We start from the raw sequence: 20,817 nt of genomic DNA, 5'->3' as shown, positions 1-20,817 counted from the left end.
CCAATTACCTCTTGAAAGTTACTGCTGAATCAAGCAGTGCTTCTGAACCATATCAACATGTAAAAAAAGAATTTTCCACTTCCAACTGCGATTTGCATAATATTCAAAATTACACACACAATTTTTCAAAATCAAAAGTCAAGGCAAACTGCCAGTGACATCTACATTCCTTAATTCAATCTTCCTAACTATAAAAACAAACATCAAGCTCAAAAGCCCAACTATCTTCTTGATTTATATTTCAGAGAAATACTATTTTACAAACTTGCTTGTATATAGAACCCCTCACCAACAAGATTCACATACCAGAAACTCTGGCTTATGCTGCCAAAGAGTTTCCAACCATTAAAATGAAAAAGATAGAAAATTATTAGTGATGGCGGGCAAATTTTACAATATACTGTACTGCCAAATGATGCTACTTGTCAGCACTGCAGACTCGGAAAACGACTCCTTATCTCTGTAATTGCTCTTTGAAGAAAGTATATTATTCCAATTGAAAATCTAATAGTATGGATAGCAGTGAATTTTAAGTGCAGATCTGCAGTGCATCCTCATTTTACTCTCATTGTCATGATATACAGAGCACATAAGTTCTTGGGAAAGGGGCCTAGGTAATTACTTGACAAAGGCAAAGATTGAAAGGAATGATAAAAACAACAGAACAAGCTTTTGAAGATTGGATCACATGAAGAAATAAAATTAATGAAGACTCTTCAGTCTTGCGGTAAATTTTTCTTTAAAAGCCAAAGAGTAGTGGACAAAAGTTGTGCACGGAGACAACTTTGACATAAATAATGTATTTCTAACTTCTCCTTAAATTAATTTGCTATTACCCAAAATGATTGTTTGTTTGGGTGGACAATGAGAACACTCCATTACTTTTTACCTGGCCATACTCCATTCACAATCTTGTACAGCTTTCTCAAAATACATTTGTCATCTGCTCAATCAAGTGATACATCTTTTTGTTTCTATTAATGCCACGTTAGTTGAAAATGTATTTCTTTTTTAATATTCCAAAATGAGATGCTCAAAGCTGCACACAATGGGCTGAAACTATTTCTACATTTGAGAGTGGGCTAGGAGGTGAGCGAGGGCCTAGAATCAGTTAGAAAGAAGATGGGGTGAAACGTCCAAGCCTTTCCAAATCCTTCTAAATTAGGAACAGAGATTGTCAAAAATTGTTGAGCTGCTAGACGTTAATCAAGATTCATAAATGGCCAATTCACGTGCATGTAAAGATGTTATCCCACCATAACTGGTAAAATAATAGTGCTGGGAGAAACCTTAAGCCGAATGGAATTTTGTCTAGTACAGAAGGTTCTGCTATACCATGTGTTCCGGCAATGCAAATTGGCTATAATGCAGTTGACGAACAGGAGAATGTTTTTTCTAAAACGCGAACTTGGGTTGGCTACAACACGATTCAATTGAGTGGGCAGCTTGCTGTCAGGACCGCTTTGCTAATGATATGTACAGCGTACCTGTCATCAGAAGCTAGCCAGAAGGAGGGCACAGAAGAGGAAATGATAATGATCAGAGGGTGACACTGCCTGCAGTTCACTGTCATCTACCCGTTCTCAGGCTGACATAATGAGACTCATCGTGACTCTACTGTCGGTGCTGCCCTTCATCCTTTTTGACTAGCCCTTCATGCAAACTCCAGGAGTTTTTTGTTTGAAACGTACCTCCATTCCATTTACCTATCTTTGCTTCATAATCCCTAATTGTACAATTCTCATTCTTGTTAACAAATCTTCTGGAGTCTTACTCATTTTGATTTCTGTAATCTCAAATAATCATACAACTCGCTCTTATAGTTCGGTGTTCTTTCAATTCCAGCCTTGTGCACACCTCATTTTCACTGTTCTACCATACTTACGTTATTCACAGCTGCCCAGGTCCTAGGTTTTGTAATTTACTTCATAAGCCTATCTTGCCTTCTCAAAAACATTCGGAAACCGACATTGACCATCAGATACCCTAATCTGGTTTGGGATTAATTCTCATTTAATAGTCCAAAATAACTGGCTGCTTGATTCGATACCCCAATGAAGGATATCCTGAAGGACCAAATGGTCCACCGTGGGGAAAGCCATACAGATGGGCCAGTTCATTACACACTAGATTGGAGGGGGTGGTGGAAGTTTGAGCTCAGCCTCGCCATCGTTGATTTCAAACTGCTGCACACTCACTGTCACAGGCGAACCTACCTGCCTGAACAGCTGCTGACAGTAATGATATCCTTTGTGTTATGCTTTTTTGGTGGCCTGTGCCTAATCCCACTATTCCCATACGCCCAATTATTTACATAGCGCAATTTTCTATAACAAGATTTTGTACTGGAATGCAACTATTGCACCATTGCAGAACCCCTTGTAAATGTTAGCAGCTTCCCAATGACTCAGTGAGGTTGTGAGAGTGTCCTCCTGTTTGCTATCCTTTACCCAAGCAAGGGATAACCTTTAATCATGAGAGTTTAGAAGAATGAGAGGTGATCTTATTGAAACATGTTAGACATTGAGGGGCCTTGACACAGTAGATGTTAAAAAGATGCTTCCACTCAGGAAAATTTCATACTAGGGGACATATGACATATAAGACAATATGACAGAGGGATGAAGAACCTTCACCTCACAAGGAGACAGAGCAGTGTGGGTATTAATCCAATTGATGGTGTTACTGAAAAAGTCAGATTCCAGATGGGGGCTGGCTTGATAGATCATATTTTTTTTCATGAGATTGTTATTCATTGAATGCACTGTCGATCTGGCTTGAACAACAAAATAGAAATTTATTACATAAAAGTAAGATAAAATAGAATAAACAAGGCTACTTGTACATTAATGCAATTTGAAAGATTTCAAAACACGCAGTAAAACTTCAAGGCCTTCTATCTAAACACCATCAGTTGACAATACTCAAATACGGGGCGGCACGGTGGCTCAGTGGTTAGCACTGCAGCCTCACAGCACCAGGGGCCCGGGTTTGATTCCAGCCTCAGGTAACTGTCTGTGTGGAGTTTGCACATTCTCCCCGTGTCTGCGTGGGTTTCCTCCATGTGCTCTGGTTCCCTCCCACAGTCCAAAGATGTGCAGGCTGGGTGGATCGGCCATGCTAAATTGCCCGTAGTGTTCAGGGGTGTGTGGGTTATAGGGGGGTGGGTCTGGGTGGGATGGTCCAAGAGGCGGTGTGGACTTGTTGGGTTGAAGGGCCTGTTTCCACACTGTAGGGAATTTAACCTAATCTAAACACCATAGAGAATTCCTTTCTTTATTATATCTGTAGGTTAGAGCCCCAATTCTAACCATGGCTCACTCCCTTGAGTGACGTATCCAAACAGCCCCAAACAATGAGGGATCAGGCTCTTGTTTGACATCAATGCAGCTTTCTGTATATAAATAAGGAAAGATTAATTGATATTAAAATGTTAATGGATATAAATAGGCCTGACAATACTTACTGGCAAGATTCGTATTTCAGCATTGAACAACAGTTTGGAGAATTGGATCTTTTGCTCTCAACACTGAGAACCTGTTTTTCCCAAATTTCTTGTCACTGCCCACATTGTTCAATGATTGGAGAGATTCAACTCATTAACTCAGCTTGTCTCTGACAACTGATACTGTCTAACTTTTGAATGCTTTCCAGCACTTTATTTCCGTAACCATTGTCCACCCCACAAACCACATCTCAACCACCCCAGATATCCAATATTCACAATATGTTGTTTCATATTCTTATCCTGCAATGTGGAAGCTACTTGTGAAGTCACCTTTGTTGCTAAAGAGATAGCATATTCATCACTGATATAACAATGTGTGGAGCTGGATGAACACAGCAGGCCAAACAGCATCTTAGGAGCACAAAAGCTGACGTTTCGCGCCTCGACCATTCATCAAAAAATTTTTCTGATGAAGGGTCTAGGCCCAAAACGTCAGCTTTTGTGCTCCTAAGATGCTGCTTGGCCTGCTGTGTTCATCCAGCTTCACACTTTGTTATCTCGGATTCTCCAGCATCTGCAGTTCCTATTATCGCTGATCGCATATTCATCACTGTCAGGTTGTAGAAGAAAATAAGTGACACAATAATCTTTCCATTTTACAATGCTGCATTTCAAAGCAAAAATTGAGGTTAAATTGTTTGTGCGTTCTCTCATTCATGACTACTGCTTTGAATGCATCACTGTGCATGGGATGCCCCTGTTCAATGTTTCATGAGGCTTTGCCTACTTGGAGAATCTTTTTCTTCTCTTCTCTGAGAGAGAAAAAAAAATTAAGAGATACATGCTGCTTCTTAAACAGTGGTTTCATACAGGATTTAAAACAAAAATCAAATGCTGCAACAAAATATGCAATAATTCAGGGAGCAGAAAGAGCTAAATTGTGGAATAATGCAGCTGAAGGACTCGTTTCAGTTGGGGCAATGTTAAAACCTGCCTTGGCTCACTAATGACCTTCAGGGAAGGAAACTGCTGCCCTTGCCCGGTCTGATCTTAGAGTGGACCCAGAGCCACAGCTTACTGATTGACTCTTAACTGCCCTCTGAAATGGCCCAGCAAGCCACTCAGTTCATCCAACTGCTGGAAAGGTAAAAGAAAACAAATGGACCATGTAACATTAACTAAAGCACCAGAAATAATCAGTGCAAACCTACTCTATCAACTCTGAAAGGTCCTCTTTAGTAATACCTGTAGGCTATTGCCACAAATTGGGAGTGTGGTCTCACAGACTAGTCAAGTAATGGTCTGACACAGTCAAATCACACCTTACAGATCATGTCCCAGCCACCATCACCTAGATGTGTTCTGTCCCACACACAAGACAAACTCAGCAGACATAGCAGCACAGTGGTGTACTGTTTGGAGACGTTTGCCCTAGGAATTTTCAACTTTGACGTCAGATCCATGAAATCTCATGGCTGTAGGTTAAGCATGGGCAGGAAATGTCCTGCTGTTTACCATGTACCACCTTCCCATCAACAGCTTTCAACCCTACCCCCTCAGTTGATGAAGCAGTGCTCCTCACCTCCATGTTGAAAATCACCTGGAGGAAACACAGTGGGTGGAAATGGCACAGAACGCATTTGAGCCAGGGGCATCAATATCCACTTCCAAGAGTGTTTTGGCTGCAGCACCATAGTTCAAGTCGATCACGTCCAAAAGGAAATATCTGCTAGTCTGGTTTCTCGGCTGGTGGGGAGGGAACCAGTCGGAAGGAAAAACTTACTTGAACTCACCTTCATCAATCTATCTATTGTAGATGCATCTGTCCTTGACAATATCAGTAAGAGTAATCACCACACTGTCCTTATGGAGATGAAGTCCCATCTTCACCCTCCATTGTCTTGTGTGGTACTATCGCCATGTTAAATGAAATACATTTCAAACAGTTCTCACAACTTGAAATTGGACATCTATGAAGAGCTATGGGCCACATACAGCAACAGAATTATGCTCCACACAACCTGTAACCTCATGCCCATAATATCCCTCATTCTACCATTACCATCAAACCCAGGAACCAAAACTTGTTCAACAAAGAGTGCAGGAGGCCACATCAGGAGCAGCACCAGATGAACCAAAAAATGAGCTGTCAGACTAATGAAGCTATAAAACAGTGCTACTTGCATGCCAAACTGTAAAAGCAACAAGTGATAGATAGAACTAAGTGATTCCACAACAAACAGATCAGACCTAATCTCTCTCTTGCCAAAGCAAGTCATGAGTGGTGATTGACAACTAAATGCACTGGAGGAGGTTTTGCAAACATCCTCATCCTTAATAATAGAGGAACCCAGCATATCAGCACAAAATATAAGGCTGAAGTATCTTCAAGAATCTCCAGCTAGAAGTGCTGAGTGGATGATCCTTCTCAGTCTCCTCCAAATGTCCCCAGCTGCATCGATGCCAGTTTTCAGCCAACTGTGCTAAGCTTAATTACAAAGGAACAAGAGAACATCTTGGTTGAGTGGACCGGGGAAGGAGATTAGCATCAAAGATGGTTAAGGAGCAATAGCAGATACAGCCATGGAGCCATACAGCACAGAAACAGACCCTTTGATCCAATTCTTTCATGCCCATGAATTTTCCTAATTTAAACTTGTTCCACTTGCCTGTGTTTTGCCAATATCCATCTAAACATTTTCTTTTCATGTACCTATCCAAATTTCTTTTAAATGTTATAACTATACCTGCATCTATCACGTCCTCTGGCAGTTCATTCTACACATGAATGACACTCCGTGTGAAAACATTGCCGCTCAGGTCCCTTTTAAAGAAAAAAATATACAGGCATGGACTATTTTCTAAATGGTGAGAAAATTTGTGAAGCAGCAGTACAAAGAGATCTGGGAGTGCTGGTCCAGGATTTTCTAAAGGTTAACTTACAGGTAGAGTCCGTGATTAAGAAGGCGAATGTAGTGTTGTCGTTTATCTCAAGGGGTTGGAATATAAAAGCAGCGATGTGCTTCTGAGGCTTTATAAAGCTCTAATTAGGCCCCATTTAGAATGTTGTGTCCAATTTTGGGCCCCACACCTCAAGAAGGACATACTGGCGCTCGAGTGTGTCCAGCCGAGAGTCACACGGATGATCCCTGGAATAGTAGGTTTAACAAACGACGAACGGCTGAGGATCCTGGGATTGTATTCATTAGAGTTTAGAAGGTTGAGGGGAGATCTAATAGAAACTTACAAGATAATGTATGGCTTAGAAAGGGTGGACACTGGGAGGTTGTTTCCGTTTGGCGGGGAGACTAGGACCCGTGGGCACAGCCTTAGAATTAGAGGGGGTAAATTTAAAACGGAAGTGAGGAGACATTCCTTCAGCCAGAGAGTGGTGGGCCTGTGGAATTCATTGCTACGGAGCGCAGTGGAGGCCGGGACGTTAAATATCTTCAAGGCAGAGATCGATAAATTCTTGATCTCACAAGGAATCAAGGACTACAGGGAGAGTGCAGGAAAGTGGAGTTGAAATGCCCATCAGCCATGATTTAAATGGTGGAGTAGACACAATGGTCCGAATGGCCTTACTTCCACTCCTATGTCTTATGTCTTATGGTCTAAACCTTTCTTGTCTCACCTTAAAAAATTTTCCCCTTGTTTTGAACTCATCAACCCTGGGGAAAAGGCCTTTGCCCCTCATGATTTTATAAACCTCTATAAGGTCACCCCTCAACCTCAGATACTCCAAGTGAAAGAAGTCCCAGACTATCCAGCTTCTCCTTGTAACGCAAACCCTCCAGTCTCGGCAACATCCTGGTAAATCTTTTCTGAGCCCTGTCCGCGATGTTTAAGAAAACAGTTGATGGCTCACAGTAAAGATATATTCCAGTGAGGAAGAAGGGCTCTTGGAAGGGTAAGTCAACCGCGGTTAACCAGGGAAGTATAGCATAAGATTGAAAGAAATAACTTACAATGTGGTAAAGCTTAATTGCAATGCAGAGAATTTGGAAAGTTTTAAAAACCAAAAATAAAAAGTAACAAAGAGGGAGAAAATGATCTTTCGGGTTAAACTTGCAAATAATATCAAGGCAGACAGCAAGAGCATCATTAAATATTTAAAAAGGAAGACAGAGGCTAAAACCAACGCAGGCTACTTAGAGAATGATGCTGGGGTAATAATATTGCGGAACCAGGAAATAGCAGAGAAGTTGAATAAATATTTTGTATCCGTTTTTATGACAGAAGATATGAAAAGCATTTCAAAATTAGAGAATATTCAAGAAGCAAAAGGAGTAGGGAAAATAAATTCAATAACTAATCACGAGAGAATAAGTGTTAGAGAAATTAGTGGGGCTACAGTACAGAAAAAAGGCTGCCCAGTCAATAACCAACACCTAACTATTCTGAGATAATGGGAACTGCAGATGCTGGAGAATTCCAAGATAATAAAATGTGAGGCTGGATGAACACAGCAGGCCAAGCAGCATCTCAGGAGCACAAAAGCTGACGTTTCGGGCCTAGACCCTTCATTAGAGATGAAGGGTCTAGGCCCGAAACGTCAGCTTTTGTGCTCCTGAGATGCTGCTTGGCCTGCTGTGTTCATCCAGCCTCACATTTTATTACCTAACTATTCTGAACCCATTTTCCAGCACTTGGCTCATTGCTTTGCACGCCCTGTCAATGTATCTGTACATTTAAACACATTAAATGTGATGAGGGTTTCTGCCTCTCCCACCCTTATAAGCAATGAGCTCCAGGTTCCCACCACCCTTGGAGTAAAAAAACAAAAGAACTGGGGATGCTGGAAATCAGAAACAAAAATAGAAATTGTAAACAGAAAAATCCTCTGTTCTCTTCATAACAAACTCTCCAACTCAGGCCACATCCTGATAAATCTCCTACACGCCCACTCCAGTGTTATCACATTCCCCACTTTAATGTGGCTTCTAGAACTGTACACAATACTCTTGCTGTGGCCTAACTAACTGTTCATACAGTTCCAGCATAACCTCCCTGTTCTGAAGCTCCATGCCTTGAATAATAAAGGCCTTCTCGACTATTTGAACCACGGTTCCTAATATACCTTAATGGACCAGTATATGTACACAGCAAGGAACCTCTATCCTCAGTGCTCCCCAGGGTCCTATTATTCAACATATATTACTGCCTAATTTGTCCTATTCAAAGGCATAAAGACCAATAAGGCACCTGTAGATTGAATGTGTACTCTTTGAAATACCGAAGAATGAGAGATCACCTTATTGAAACATACAAGATTCTCATACGCTTGACAAGTTGGAAATGGAGAGGTCATTTCCCCTTATGGGACTGGGAGCATAATCTCAGAATAAGTGATGACAAATTTAAAACAGAGATAGAACATAGAACATAGAACATAGAACAGTACAGCACAGAACAGGCCCTTCAGCCCACAATGTTGTGCCGACCATTGATCCTCATGGATGCACCCTCAAATTTCTGTGACCATATGCATGTCCAGCAGTCTCTTAAATGACCCCAATGACCTTGCTTCCACAACTGCTGCTGGCAACGCATTCCATGCTCTCACAACTCTCTGCGTAAAGAACCTGCCTCTGACATCCCCTCTATACTTTCCACCAACCAGCTTAAAACTATGACCCCTCGTGCTAGCCATTTCTGCCCTGGGAAATAGTCTCTGGCTATCGACTCTATCTATGCCTCTCATTATCTTGTATACCTCAATTAGGTCCCCTCTCCTCCTCCTTTTCTCCAATGAAAAGAGACCGAGCTCAGTCAACCTCTCTTCATAAGATAAGCCCTCCAGTCCAGGCAGCATCCTGGTAAACCTCCTCTGAACCCTCTCCAAAGCATCCACATCTTTCCTATAATAGGGCGCCCAGAACTGGACGCAGTATTCCAAGTGCGGTCTAACCAAAGTTTTATAGAGCTGCAACAAGATCTCACGACTCTTAAACTCAATCCCCCTGTTAATGAAAGCCAAAACACCATATGCTTTCTTAACAACCCTGTCCACTTGGGTGCCCATTTTAAGGGATCTATGTATCTGCACACCAAGATCCCTCTGTTCCTCCACGCTGCCAAGAATCCTATCGTTAATCCTGTACTCAGCTTTCAAATTCGACCTTCCAAAATGCATCACCTCGCATTTATCCAGGTTGAACTCCATCTGCCACCTCTCAGCCCATCTCTGCATCCTGTCAATGTCCCGCTGCAGCCTACAACAGCCCTCTACACTGTCAACGACACCTCCGACCTTTGTGTCGTCTGCAAACTTGCTGACCCATCCTTCAATTCCCTCGTCCAAGTCATTAATAAAAATTACAAACAGTAGAGGCCCAAGGACAGAGCCCTGTGGAACCCCACTCACCACTGACTTCCAGGCAGAATATTTTCCTTCTACTACCACTCGCTGTCTTCTGTTGGCCAGCCAATTCTGTATCCAAGCAGCTAAGTTCCCCTGTATCCCATTCCTCCTGACCTTCTGAATGAGCCTTCCGTGGGGAACCTTATCAAATGCCTTACTGAAGTCCATATACACCACATCCACAGCTTGACCCTCATCAACCTTACTAGTCACATCCTCAAAAAACTCGATAAGGTTTGTAAGGCATGACCTACCCCTCACAAAGCCGTGTTGACTGTATTTGATCAAGCCATGCTCTTCCAGATGGTCATAAATCTTATCCCTCAGAATCCTTTCTAACACCTTGCAGACGACAGACGTGAGACTTACCGGTCTATAATTGCCGGGGATTTCCCTATTTCCTTTCTTGAAGAGAGGAATTACATTTGCCTCTCTCCAGTCCTCAGGTACGACTCCAGTGGAGAGCGAGGATGCAAAGATCTTCGCAAGTGGCGAAGCAATTGCATTTCTCGCTTCCCAAAGCAGCAGGATGAGGAGGAATTTCTTCTCAGAGAGTAGTGAATCTGTGGAATTCTTTAAGGTGGTTGCTGTTGAAGCTGGGTCATTAACTATATTCAAGGCTGTGATGGATTTTTAATTTGCAAAGGTATTGCGGACCATAGGGAAAAGGCAAGAAAGTAAAGTTGAGGATTATCAGGTCAGCCATGATGTCATTGAAAGGCAAAGCAGGCTTGAAGGACTGAATGGCTTAATTCTGCTCTTAGGAATATAGAATATAAGAAGAGTAAACCTCCCAGCTCTTCAAGCCTGGCCCACCATTTAATACAATCCTGTCTCCTCATCCAACTCAATGTCTTGCTGCTATTTGCACCCCAAACCCTCTGATTCTTTTAGTCTCAACAACGATAATCTAATGCCTTGAAAACATTCAACGTTTTGGCGTCAACAACTTTCCATGGCAGACAATTCCATTGGTTCACAATTCTCTGGATGAATAAAGTTTTCCTCATCTCAGCCTTAAATGCATCCTTATGCTGTAACCTTTGGCTCCAAACTCCCCAGACATCAGGGATAATCCCTGACTACTCCTGGTAGAGTTTTATAGATTTCGTTGAGATTTTCCTTCATTCTTCTAAGCTCCAGCGAATGTAGCCATAACCAATCTAATCTTTTTTCATATGTCAGTTATCCTTCCCAAAGACTCAATCTGGTAAATTTTTGTTGCATCCCCTTCATGGCCAGAACATTCTTTGTCAGGTAAGGTGATCAAAACTCCAGGTGTGAGCTCACCAAAGCTCTTTACAACTGCAGCAACACATCCTGAATCCTACATCTGATGGCTTTTATGGTCAAATCATTCCACAAGAGATCAAGAAATTGTTGGAGGCACTGGATATTGCAAAGGCTATGGCTCCTGACATTATTCCAGCATGAATACTGATGACTTGCACTCCAGAACTCGCCATGCCCCTAGCCAAGTTAGTCCAGTATAACGATACCACTAGTATCTACCCAATATTGTGGAAAATTGCACATATTAAAGCACAGCAAATTCAACCTAGCCAATTACTACTCCTCCAGTCTACTTTCTATCATCAATAAAGTGATGGAAGGTGTCAACAGTGTTATCATGTAGCACTTACTCAAATACAGTCTTCTCACTAATGCCCAGTTTGGGTCCTGCCAGGGACACTTACCTCCTGACCTCATTAGGGTCTTGTTCTGCATCTGAACAAGAGAGCTGAATTCCCAACAGTGGGATGGAAGTGACTGTTCTTGACATCCAGGTTGCATTTGACCAAATGTGGCATCGAGAAGCTCTGGCAAAAAATTGAAATCAGTGGGAATTCAGGGGAAAACTGTTTCAATTATACCATGCATTAGGAAATATGATTGGTGGAATTCAGTCAGCTCAGCTCCAGGATATTAATGTAGGAGTTCCTCAGGGTAGTGTCCTAGGCCCAACCATCTTCAGCTGCTCCAATAAGCCTCCTTCTATCATAAGGTCAGATGTGGGGAAGTTTACTGCTGTTATTGAGCAAACTTCGATATTCAGCAACATTCGCAATTCCTCAGAGACTAAAAGTAGTCTGTGTCCAAATCAGCAAGACCTGAACAATATCCAGGTTTGGGCTGAAAACTAGCAAGTAACGCTCAAGTCACACAAGTATCAGGCAATGATCATTTCCAACAATTAAGTATATAGCCATCGCTCCTTGACATCCAATGACAATTCCATCACTAAATTCCTCATTATCATCCTGGGGGCTTACCATTGACTGGCAACTGAACTGGACTCGCCCTGTAAATATTGTGGCTGCAAAAGCAGGTCAGTGGCAAAGAATCTTGCAGCAAGCAACACACATCCTGAATTCCCAAAGTTTGTCCACCATCTACAAGCCGTAAGTCAGGAGTGTGATGGACTTTAGGGTGGCACGGTGGCTCTGTGGTTAGCACTGCAGCCTCACAGCACCAGGGACCTGGGTTCAATTCCAGCCTCAGGCAACTGTCTGTGTGGAGTTTGCACATTCTCCTCGTGTCTGCGTGGGTTTCCTCCGGGTGCTCCAGTTTCCTCCCACAGCCCAAAGATGTGCAGAGTAGGTGGATTGGTTATGCTAAATTGCCCATAGTGTTCAGGAGTGTGTGGGTTATGAGGGATGGGTCTGGGTGGGATGCTTCAAGGGGAAGTGTGGACTTGTTGGTCTGAAGGGCCTGTTTCCACACTGTAGGGAATCTAATCTAATACTCCCATTTGCTTGGATGGGTGCAATGCCAACAACATTAAAGAAGCTTAACCTCATCCAGGTCAATGCAGCCTGCTCGATTGCTATCCCATCCAAAAACATTATTAATTGTTTGCTTGTCACATGTACTGAAATACAGTGAAAAGCGGACACCAGACCCGAAACATTAATTCTGTTTTCTCCTCCACAGATGCTGCTAGACCTGCTGAGCTTTTCCAGCAACTTTGTTTGTGTTCCTGATTTACAGCATCCAAAGTTCTTTTGGTTTTTACAGTGAAAAGCTTTGTTTATGAGTGATACAGGTAGATCACAGCAAGCAAAGGGCTTACAGATCAAAAAGACTTAGAGGCATACGGGTTACATTGCAGGTTACATTATTCGAGGCTGGAGTCCTTTCAACAGTCTGATAATAGCCAGAAAGAAGCTGTTCCTGAACCAGCTCATCCATGTGTTCATGCTTCTGCATTTTTTGCCAGATGGAAGAGGTCATAGGAGGTCATTACCAGGGTGCAATGGGTCTTTGATGATGTTGACTGCCTTTCCTCAGCAACAAGTCAGGTAAATGGAGCCTATGGATGAAAGTTTGGCGTCTATGATGGCCTGGGTTGTGCACACCACCTTCTGTCGTTTCTTATGGTCCTGGGCAGAGCACTTGCCATACCAGGCCATGATGCACCCAGACAGTATGCTTTCAATGGTGCATCTGTAGGTGGTGGTGAGAGACCTTAACTCCCTCCACTGAATTATAATAACAGCAGTGTGTACTAAATACAAGATACACAGCAGAAATTCACCAAGGATCATTAGACATCATCTTCCAAATTCATGATCACATCCATCTAGAAAAGATAAGGACTACAAATGCATTGGAACAGCACTAACTGCACATTCCCCTCTCAGGCATTCACCACCCTGACTTGGAAATATATTGCTGTTCCTTCGCTATCACTGGGTCAATAGTAGAATAAGTCATTTTCAACGTGGCTTCTAATATAACATTATGTTGAAAATTGCAAAGACCAAGAACAATGAGGCAATAAAGACCAAAAGAACTGAGAATGCTGTAAATCAGAAACAAAGGCAGAGGCTTTGGCAAAGCTCAGCAGGTCTGGCAGCATCCTTTAAGAGAAGTCAGCATTAACATTTCGGGTCCTCAGTTCTGAGGAACGGTCACCGGACCTGAACCGTTAACTCTGATTTCTCTTTACAGATGCTGCCAGATCTGCTGAGCGTTTCCAGCAACTTCAGCTTCTGTAACAATGAGTGAATAATTTACTTGCAGTTACTGGCAGGTTACTGAAGGATATTTGCCTGTACCCTGGAAGGATTTAAAGAGACCTCCGAGTGTTTGTGGGAAAGAAGGTCATTTTTCAACAATCTGGTTGAATTTTTAGAAGAGGCCTCTGAGTTGACAAATGAACATTGCCCAAGGCATGTAGGGTATTCAGATTTTTTGAAATGGCCTTTCACAGTGTTGAAAGTAGACTAATTTATACAGAGGCTTCTGAGAAAAGAGGGCATATCTTTAGAATGTCGTGCTTTTCTGTAAGCAGAACGCTGTGATTGATGATAGCAGTTCTGCACAGAGATGATTCACTTGTGGAGAGTAAATCTCCGGCAGAGATTTGTGATCGTCCCCTTTCTATCCAAAAGCTAATAATTTTGATGAAAGTGTTGAGGAAACTCTGGGCAGATTCATAAATGACACAAAGATGTTTGGGGATAAAGCTATGAATGAGAAAACTCAGCCTACACAATCAGATCTAATTCCAATGGGAATGGGCCCTGTCAGGAAAAGATTACAATTAATGTTGAAAAGTGTAATATAATGAACCTGAAGAGAGGCATAGAAGCCCATGAAAAGGTTTAAAGCAGAGCTGCAGGTAAATAATTTATTGAAAAATTCTTAGTTCTTACAACAGCTGGATCTTTCATTCCACCATAAATGTTATCCTTGCAAGGATTAATTAGTCTGTATCCATTAGTATAAGTTAAATTAAGGGTAATTAAGGGAGATGAGTGCAAGATAGTTAAAGCACAGAACCTTTTTAAAAGTTAGGGGTGAGCTCGGCAGTCCTCAGTCTGGAGAGCACACAACTGGCACTGTGCTGTGTCAATCTTACACCAGCTCCGTACGTCAGCAGCTTGCATGGTAAACTCACTTCACATGCAGCATGCAAGCAGCCAATCTTTTGGAGATGAGTCCCCATAGAAGTCCATGGATGTGCTTATCAGTCAGGTGGTCCAAGTCAAGAGCAGCCTTCCAGGCAAATCCAGGAAATAAGTCACAGTTGGGCATCCACTGGAGGTCAGGGGGCCCATGCCTCTATATTCCAGGGAGTGGGTACAGTCAGTCCTTTGGCTCCATTGCAGCACAACAGGGGGATAAAGCCGTATAGTTGAGCAGAACTATAGGCAACAGTGTGTGGACACATTTTCATTCATGGGATGTGGACATCACTGGCTAAGCCAGCATTTATTGTCCATCCCTAATAGCTCAGGCCACAGTTAAGAGTCAAGCACTCTGCAGGAGCCTGGAGTCGCATGTGGGCCAGACCAGGTAAGGATGGTAGTTTCCTTCTCTAAAGGACATTAGTGAACCAGATAGGTTTTTCCTGACAATTGGCAATAGATTTGTGGTCATCATTCCAGATTTTTATTGAATTCAAATTCCACCATCTGCCTGGGGAGATTCAAACCCAGGTCCCCAGAACATTACCTGGGTGTCTGGATTAACTGTCCAGTGATAATTCCACAAGGCTATCACCTCCCGCTATGAGCTTGCTCAGGGGTGCCTGGTTGTGTCAGTGGTCAGATCAGTCCAATAGTCCACTAAGAGCAAAAGGAGAGGAGGAGGCCAAGTGTAGTTGTTGCCACAGGACTGAGCCTCAGCAGTGTACTATTCTGGAGTGGGGGACGTGGGATCTGGGTAGGGGCGCTGTACAATAGTGAAGGTGGCTAGGGCAGCAGGATTTGCAAAAGGAGATATGGTAGAGTTTGGATTGGAAGGATGCAATGGCAGCGGGGTATTCATCCAGGTCAGGAACATATGAACACATGCGGGGTGACTGGTGTGGCATAATGTGGGGGAGGAGAAAAGAGAGGGTAATGGAAGGTATTGCATGCAATAAAGACCGTCACAGAACATGAGCCTTAGTTGGAGGTGGATATAGTAGCAGAGATGGATTGTATGTGAGAAAGCAGGCAGAAGACTGTGATACTTACCTGGGGAAGTGAAGGAAGTTATTTACCTGTTTCTACATTTCTGGCCATTCCTCTGCACCCAGGGGATGGCAATGACTTGGATGATGACCTCAATCTAGCTAACAGGGTCTAGTGTTGTGGCTTCCTCTGCTAGTCCTCCAGGAAGAGGACATCTCTCCTTTATAACATCATGTTCAACAGGACCTCCAGGTCCCTGTCTGAAACCCATGAGGCCATTTTGCCTTTCCAATCACATTCAGATTCTGCCTATCATCAAACACGGCAGCTTCAGATTGCCAGTACCGATCTGGATACACAGCAGCTTTCTGTAGATGGCACAGATGCAAAGAATACCTCTCTTTCAATAGACATCCGCTGAGTATTAAGTTGTACCAAGAACGGCTTAAGTAAGATGGGGTAGAAATTGGACAAGGGAGGGACCATACAGGCTAGATAAGTAATTGATTTAGTGAGTGTGGTAAGATAAGGCAAGAAAGGTGTTTGAAGAAGAAGAAGAGTGAAGACATATGGATGTCCCCTACAAATCAGAAACAGGGGAATATATAATGGGGAACAAAGAACTGCATGACTAACTAAGTACATACTCTGGTTCTGTGTTCACAAAGAAGGACACGAATAACATAGCAAAACTGTTGGAGAACACAAGGTTTAGAGAAGATACCAAAGGAAATCAGCATCAACATGGGAATTGCATGGAGAAAATTGACTGGATTGAAGGCAGTTGTATCCAGAGGGTCTGATAATCTATATCCCAGGGTACTTCGGGAAGTGGTTCTGGAGATTGTGGAAACATCTTTCACAATTCTAAGGCTTAGAACAGCTCCTGCAATTTGCTTGGTAACTAATGTAACCCCTTGATTTAAGAAGGGAGGCAGCAAAAGAAAGACAGAAATTATAGAATAGCCAGTCTGATGTTGGTAATGGGAAAAATGTCCTTTATAAAAGAATTAATAGTTTAGCACTTAGAAATTAGTGGCAGGATCAGACAGATCTAGCAGAGATTTTTGAAAGGGAAATTCTAATATATTAGAATTCCAGTAGAATTGTTCAGGGCTGTAACTAAAAGAGTCGATTAGGGATGCTCATGAAAGTGATTTATTTTCAATTTCAGGGGGCTCTCCCAAATAAGCGATTACAGTATGAAATTAAAGCTCTTGGCATAAAGGGTAGTGTATTGAGATGGGTAGAGAACTGCTTGGTGGACAGGAAATAAAGTGCAGGAATAAACAGCTACTTTTCCAAATCGCACAATAACTATAGGGGTATCACAGCGATCAGTGCTAGGATCTCCAGGGAATATACCAGACTGCACCAGAAAAAAGACTTCTTTGAATGTAGCCTATTATTCAGCTACTGCTTCTCCTGTCAATCTTTGGCTCCACTAATTGTGTGAAGCCAGGGGTGAGGGTCCTTACTGAACAGCTGCAGAGTATGTAGCAATGTTATACCCATAAGGAAGTATTCCAGCTAACTATGCTAATAGACAAGTGATATCCCAGAATGAAGCCTAGCTTGAAAGATGTTTTATTTATTGTGGTAAACATAGTGGTCAGTCACTAAAGCATAATCACACAAGGCTAAGAGCTTCTTCAACTACAGAATAGTTTATTACACAGAGGATAAAGAGAGTAAAAAAGGAAAGACAAGTCAACTGATATAAATAAAGACTTTTCAAAAAGTCTTAAATTACAAAACAAAACAAGTTTCAAATTATTTCTCAACAACATTACTACATAGTGATTCAAGTCAGAATAATTACATTGTGACAGCAAAATCATAAGGTTGACTTAATTGATTCTCCCTAGCTTCCGACCTGTGATCTATGCAATCTTCCCGTATGAGTTCTCACAAAACTGAGAGCTTCGGCTTTTTCAGCTTCTAATAGCATCAAAATTTCCAATCAAGCAATTCTGATCATGAAGTTGCAATCTCAACTTGTTTGGTAACTTATTCCCTTAACTTCTTTAAATGAACTCTTTAGTAGGTGAAAGACTACACTTGCTTCTGAACCCAGTCAGGTCTTTTTTGAACTGCCCGAAAAATCACAAACGCAAATCATCTCTCTCAGCACCATAACAGATCACATAGCTGTGTAGTACCGATATGTATCTGTTGGATGACAACAGAATTGGAATATGAGATGCTGAAAGCAAGCAGTCGAGGGTATTTCAAGGGTAGTGATTAGGAGGATGCATTTCACTTTCTGATGAGAGACTGTAATATTAATTTGCCGCAGAGACCTGATCATGTGGTGCCTCCGGCCTGAAGCTGTGGATCTCAAATTCATAGATCTCAGTATTGTTATCAGCAATTTTCAAATCACAACCATTTCAGCACTGTACTTGGAGAAAGTGGTCATGCTGAAGAAATGACTCAAAGTACATGTGTATTCTGATAGGATATCTAATTTAAAGTGTTAATCTACTTTAGATTTAGAAGGAGAAAAATGTCGAGTGTTCAATTATTCAGGGTCTGTTGTCACTTCTGTTTGTGCATGATTACAGAGAAAGAAAAATTAAATTGAAACAAGAAGTTGTAAACATGAAAGCAGACATTTTAGAAGCATTGTAAATATTTCTGTTCAGACATAGAAACTCATGTGTCATCTCTACATTTCTCAAAGACATAAAGCACGACAGTTTTCTTTTTATTACTAATAATATCTCAACCACAAAAATTAAAATTATTTATTACCATGAATTCCAGCTAACATGGTCAGAGGAAATTAATATACAAGGATTTATGTTCCTAACCAGGCTACACTATTTTTAAAAAGCCACTTGAACTTCATCAAGATAGGTAGATCAAGCATATTTCATAGAAATGTTCTCAGATAAAGTTTGTGACAAGTCTCTCCCAATGGTGACCTATGTGAACAAACCATTCACTTCGTTATTGATGTGATTATTTCCCTGATTTACCATTAATGTGTCATTCAATCTTAGTTGGTTCATAAATCATATTGAAAAAAAATACACCACAATCCTTCCACAACTTCAAAGAAATAGAATGAAAATATTCTAAGTTATATCAGTATCTTAGATCTTTGACTTGTGGTTAAGTTCTCAGAATTAGAGGGTACCTTTTAAGAGTTTGACATCTGCCTTAATCACACCCATTTAAAATATATGTAACAGCTTCAGTGAAATCACAAGTTGGAATGCTTCTGAAGTATTTCTGTAAAAATGTTAACAGTGCTAAGTTAAGAGACCACACTAAAGGCTTTTTTCTCGTAACTATTTGTTAGTTGCAATCTGCAAAGGGCGAACAGTAAAGATGAGCAGCCAAGCAAAGAAGTCGAAAATTATACACAGAATGGAAAGACAGGAACGAACATTGGGTTGATAGGTTAATCAATGGATAAAGATTGGTGAAGAAGATGTACACAGTGTACTCATTTCCAGATGTGAAAATGAGAATTGTTGCTGATCTGGCATATTTTAAAGGTGACATTAGTGTGGTGTACAGGGTGAGAGAAACAACAGCACGGTATACAGTGGAATCAGCATTATAGGAGTTCATAAGTATTTGTTCATACTTTAGCTCTATAAGGAATACAGTGACTTCCCTGAAGCAATGTGAAAAACAAAAATCTAACATTTTCCTTCATTCCCAGAATATTTTGAATTTAGCACCAATTTCTCTATTTCTACTTTCAACAAAAGCTACATTATTTTCCAGATAGAAAAGAAATATGACTGTATTGTGAACCTATAAACAGTTTACAGTACTCAGAGGAATAGAAGTTGCTATAGCACACATTCCTTCTAATTCTTAGCATTGCTGTTCATTATTCAACCGTATTGCTTCATATTAGACCTGCTACAGTGTTGAATTGTACTTATGGTGCTCTCCTTTGTACTAGTGGCACAAACTGAATCAGTAAATTCTGGCAAAAGTCAATTACTGGAACATGTAAGATTTTATCTGTATGCAGTTTAGTGTTTTTGATCAGAAGCCCGAGATACATAACATCAACTGGGAAGCTCAGTAGTACAGACATCTCAAGCTATGTGTCCGTGTGAAACTACTGAGCAGGAAATGTCCAGCTCACCTATTTATCCTGCCTGACACCCTAATGGCTGAAGCATCATGATTAAACCTGTCAACCTTCTCAAGCCAGCCCTGACACATCATCCCCCAAGGTACTTTAGTAGAAAAGGGTTTATGTTGCTACAAACAGGGAAAATTCAGAAATGTATGCATGATTACAATACCTTCTTTTAAATGTTGTTTGCTAACTTCACCTGTCTTCTGTGCACAATAAACCTCTCGAGCCTGGATGCCACCTCCGCACAAAGTTGATTCATTGCTTCTGCGTCGGTCTTGCTGACTGAGTAGAGGCTTCACCTGGCACTCATTCCAGTCAGTGGCTTTCCAAACATACCTAATGGAGAATGAAAGCAGCATATGGTTTCTTTCCTTCTAATTGCAGGTCTCCATAAGTCAGAAATTTGACTGGGAAACAAAAATGAAAAATTGGCACCGCTTATATTTGCGCTCATTGATGAGTGAAAGAGCTTGACTCTAAATTTGTCAATATCAAGCCCATTCTGTATAGATTAACTTACTCTGTCCATCCATGCAAAGAAACATTGTAAAATAATCATGTTTAAGTTTAACTGATATGCAAAAGAAATTTAAGATCTTTGAATAACTCCAGAATAGCAACAAATATTTAGCTGAACATTAATGTGAAGATCTTACTTTACAGATACAGTGAATTCAGAAATGTACATACATTTTAAATATTAACTTATAAATTACTAGAAACAGCTCTCAGAATAATTTGCTGAAAATATTTAAAATGACCAGTGAAACACTTACTGTTCTAGTGGGTTCAATTGAGGCAATGGGAAATGTGGTCAGGGACAAGCTGCTGATTGTTTTAAGTGAACACAGCAGTCTGAATATTTAGATTATTCATTTAAACAGTGTGAGCAAGCAAATTTTCATATTCCTTCAACGTTTACGTTCATCATAGGAAACAATAAGATGCTTCATTTCGAGAAAGATGAATAGCTTGAAGCTAAAAC

General features: G+C 41.3%; 1 protein-coding gene across 4 annotated transcripts in view; it reads right to left on the bottom strand.

The window, feature by feature from the left end:
* thsd7ba (thrombospondin, type I, domain containing 7Ba) overlaps positions 1 to 20,817 on the bottom strand; it is a 922,022-nt gene that overhangs the window by 501,396 nt on the left and 399,809 nt on the right. For all 4 annotated transcript variants that reach the window (XM_048535033.2, XM_048535035.2, XM_048535034.2 and 1 more), the window contains one exon: positions 19,999 to 20,168. In XM_048535033.2, coding sequence (XP_048390990.1) covers positions 19,999 to 20,168 — 170 coding nt within the window. The remainder of the gene's footprint in view (positions 1 to 19,998; positions 20,169 to 20,817) is intronic.

This window comes from Stegostoma tigrinum, chromosome 7 (assembly GCF_030684315.1).
Source record: "Stegostoma tigrinum isolate sSteTig4 chromosome 7, sSteTig4.hap1, whole genome shotgun sequence".
NCBI classification, from domain to species: Eukaryota; Metazoa; Chordata; class Chondrichthyes; order Orectolobiformes; family Stegostomatidae; genus Stegostoma; species Stegostoma tigrinum.
Note: the sequence above shows the minus strand (reverse complement) of the source record. Positions and strands in the feature narration are given on the sequence as shown.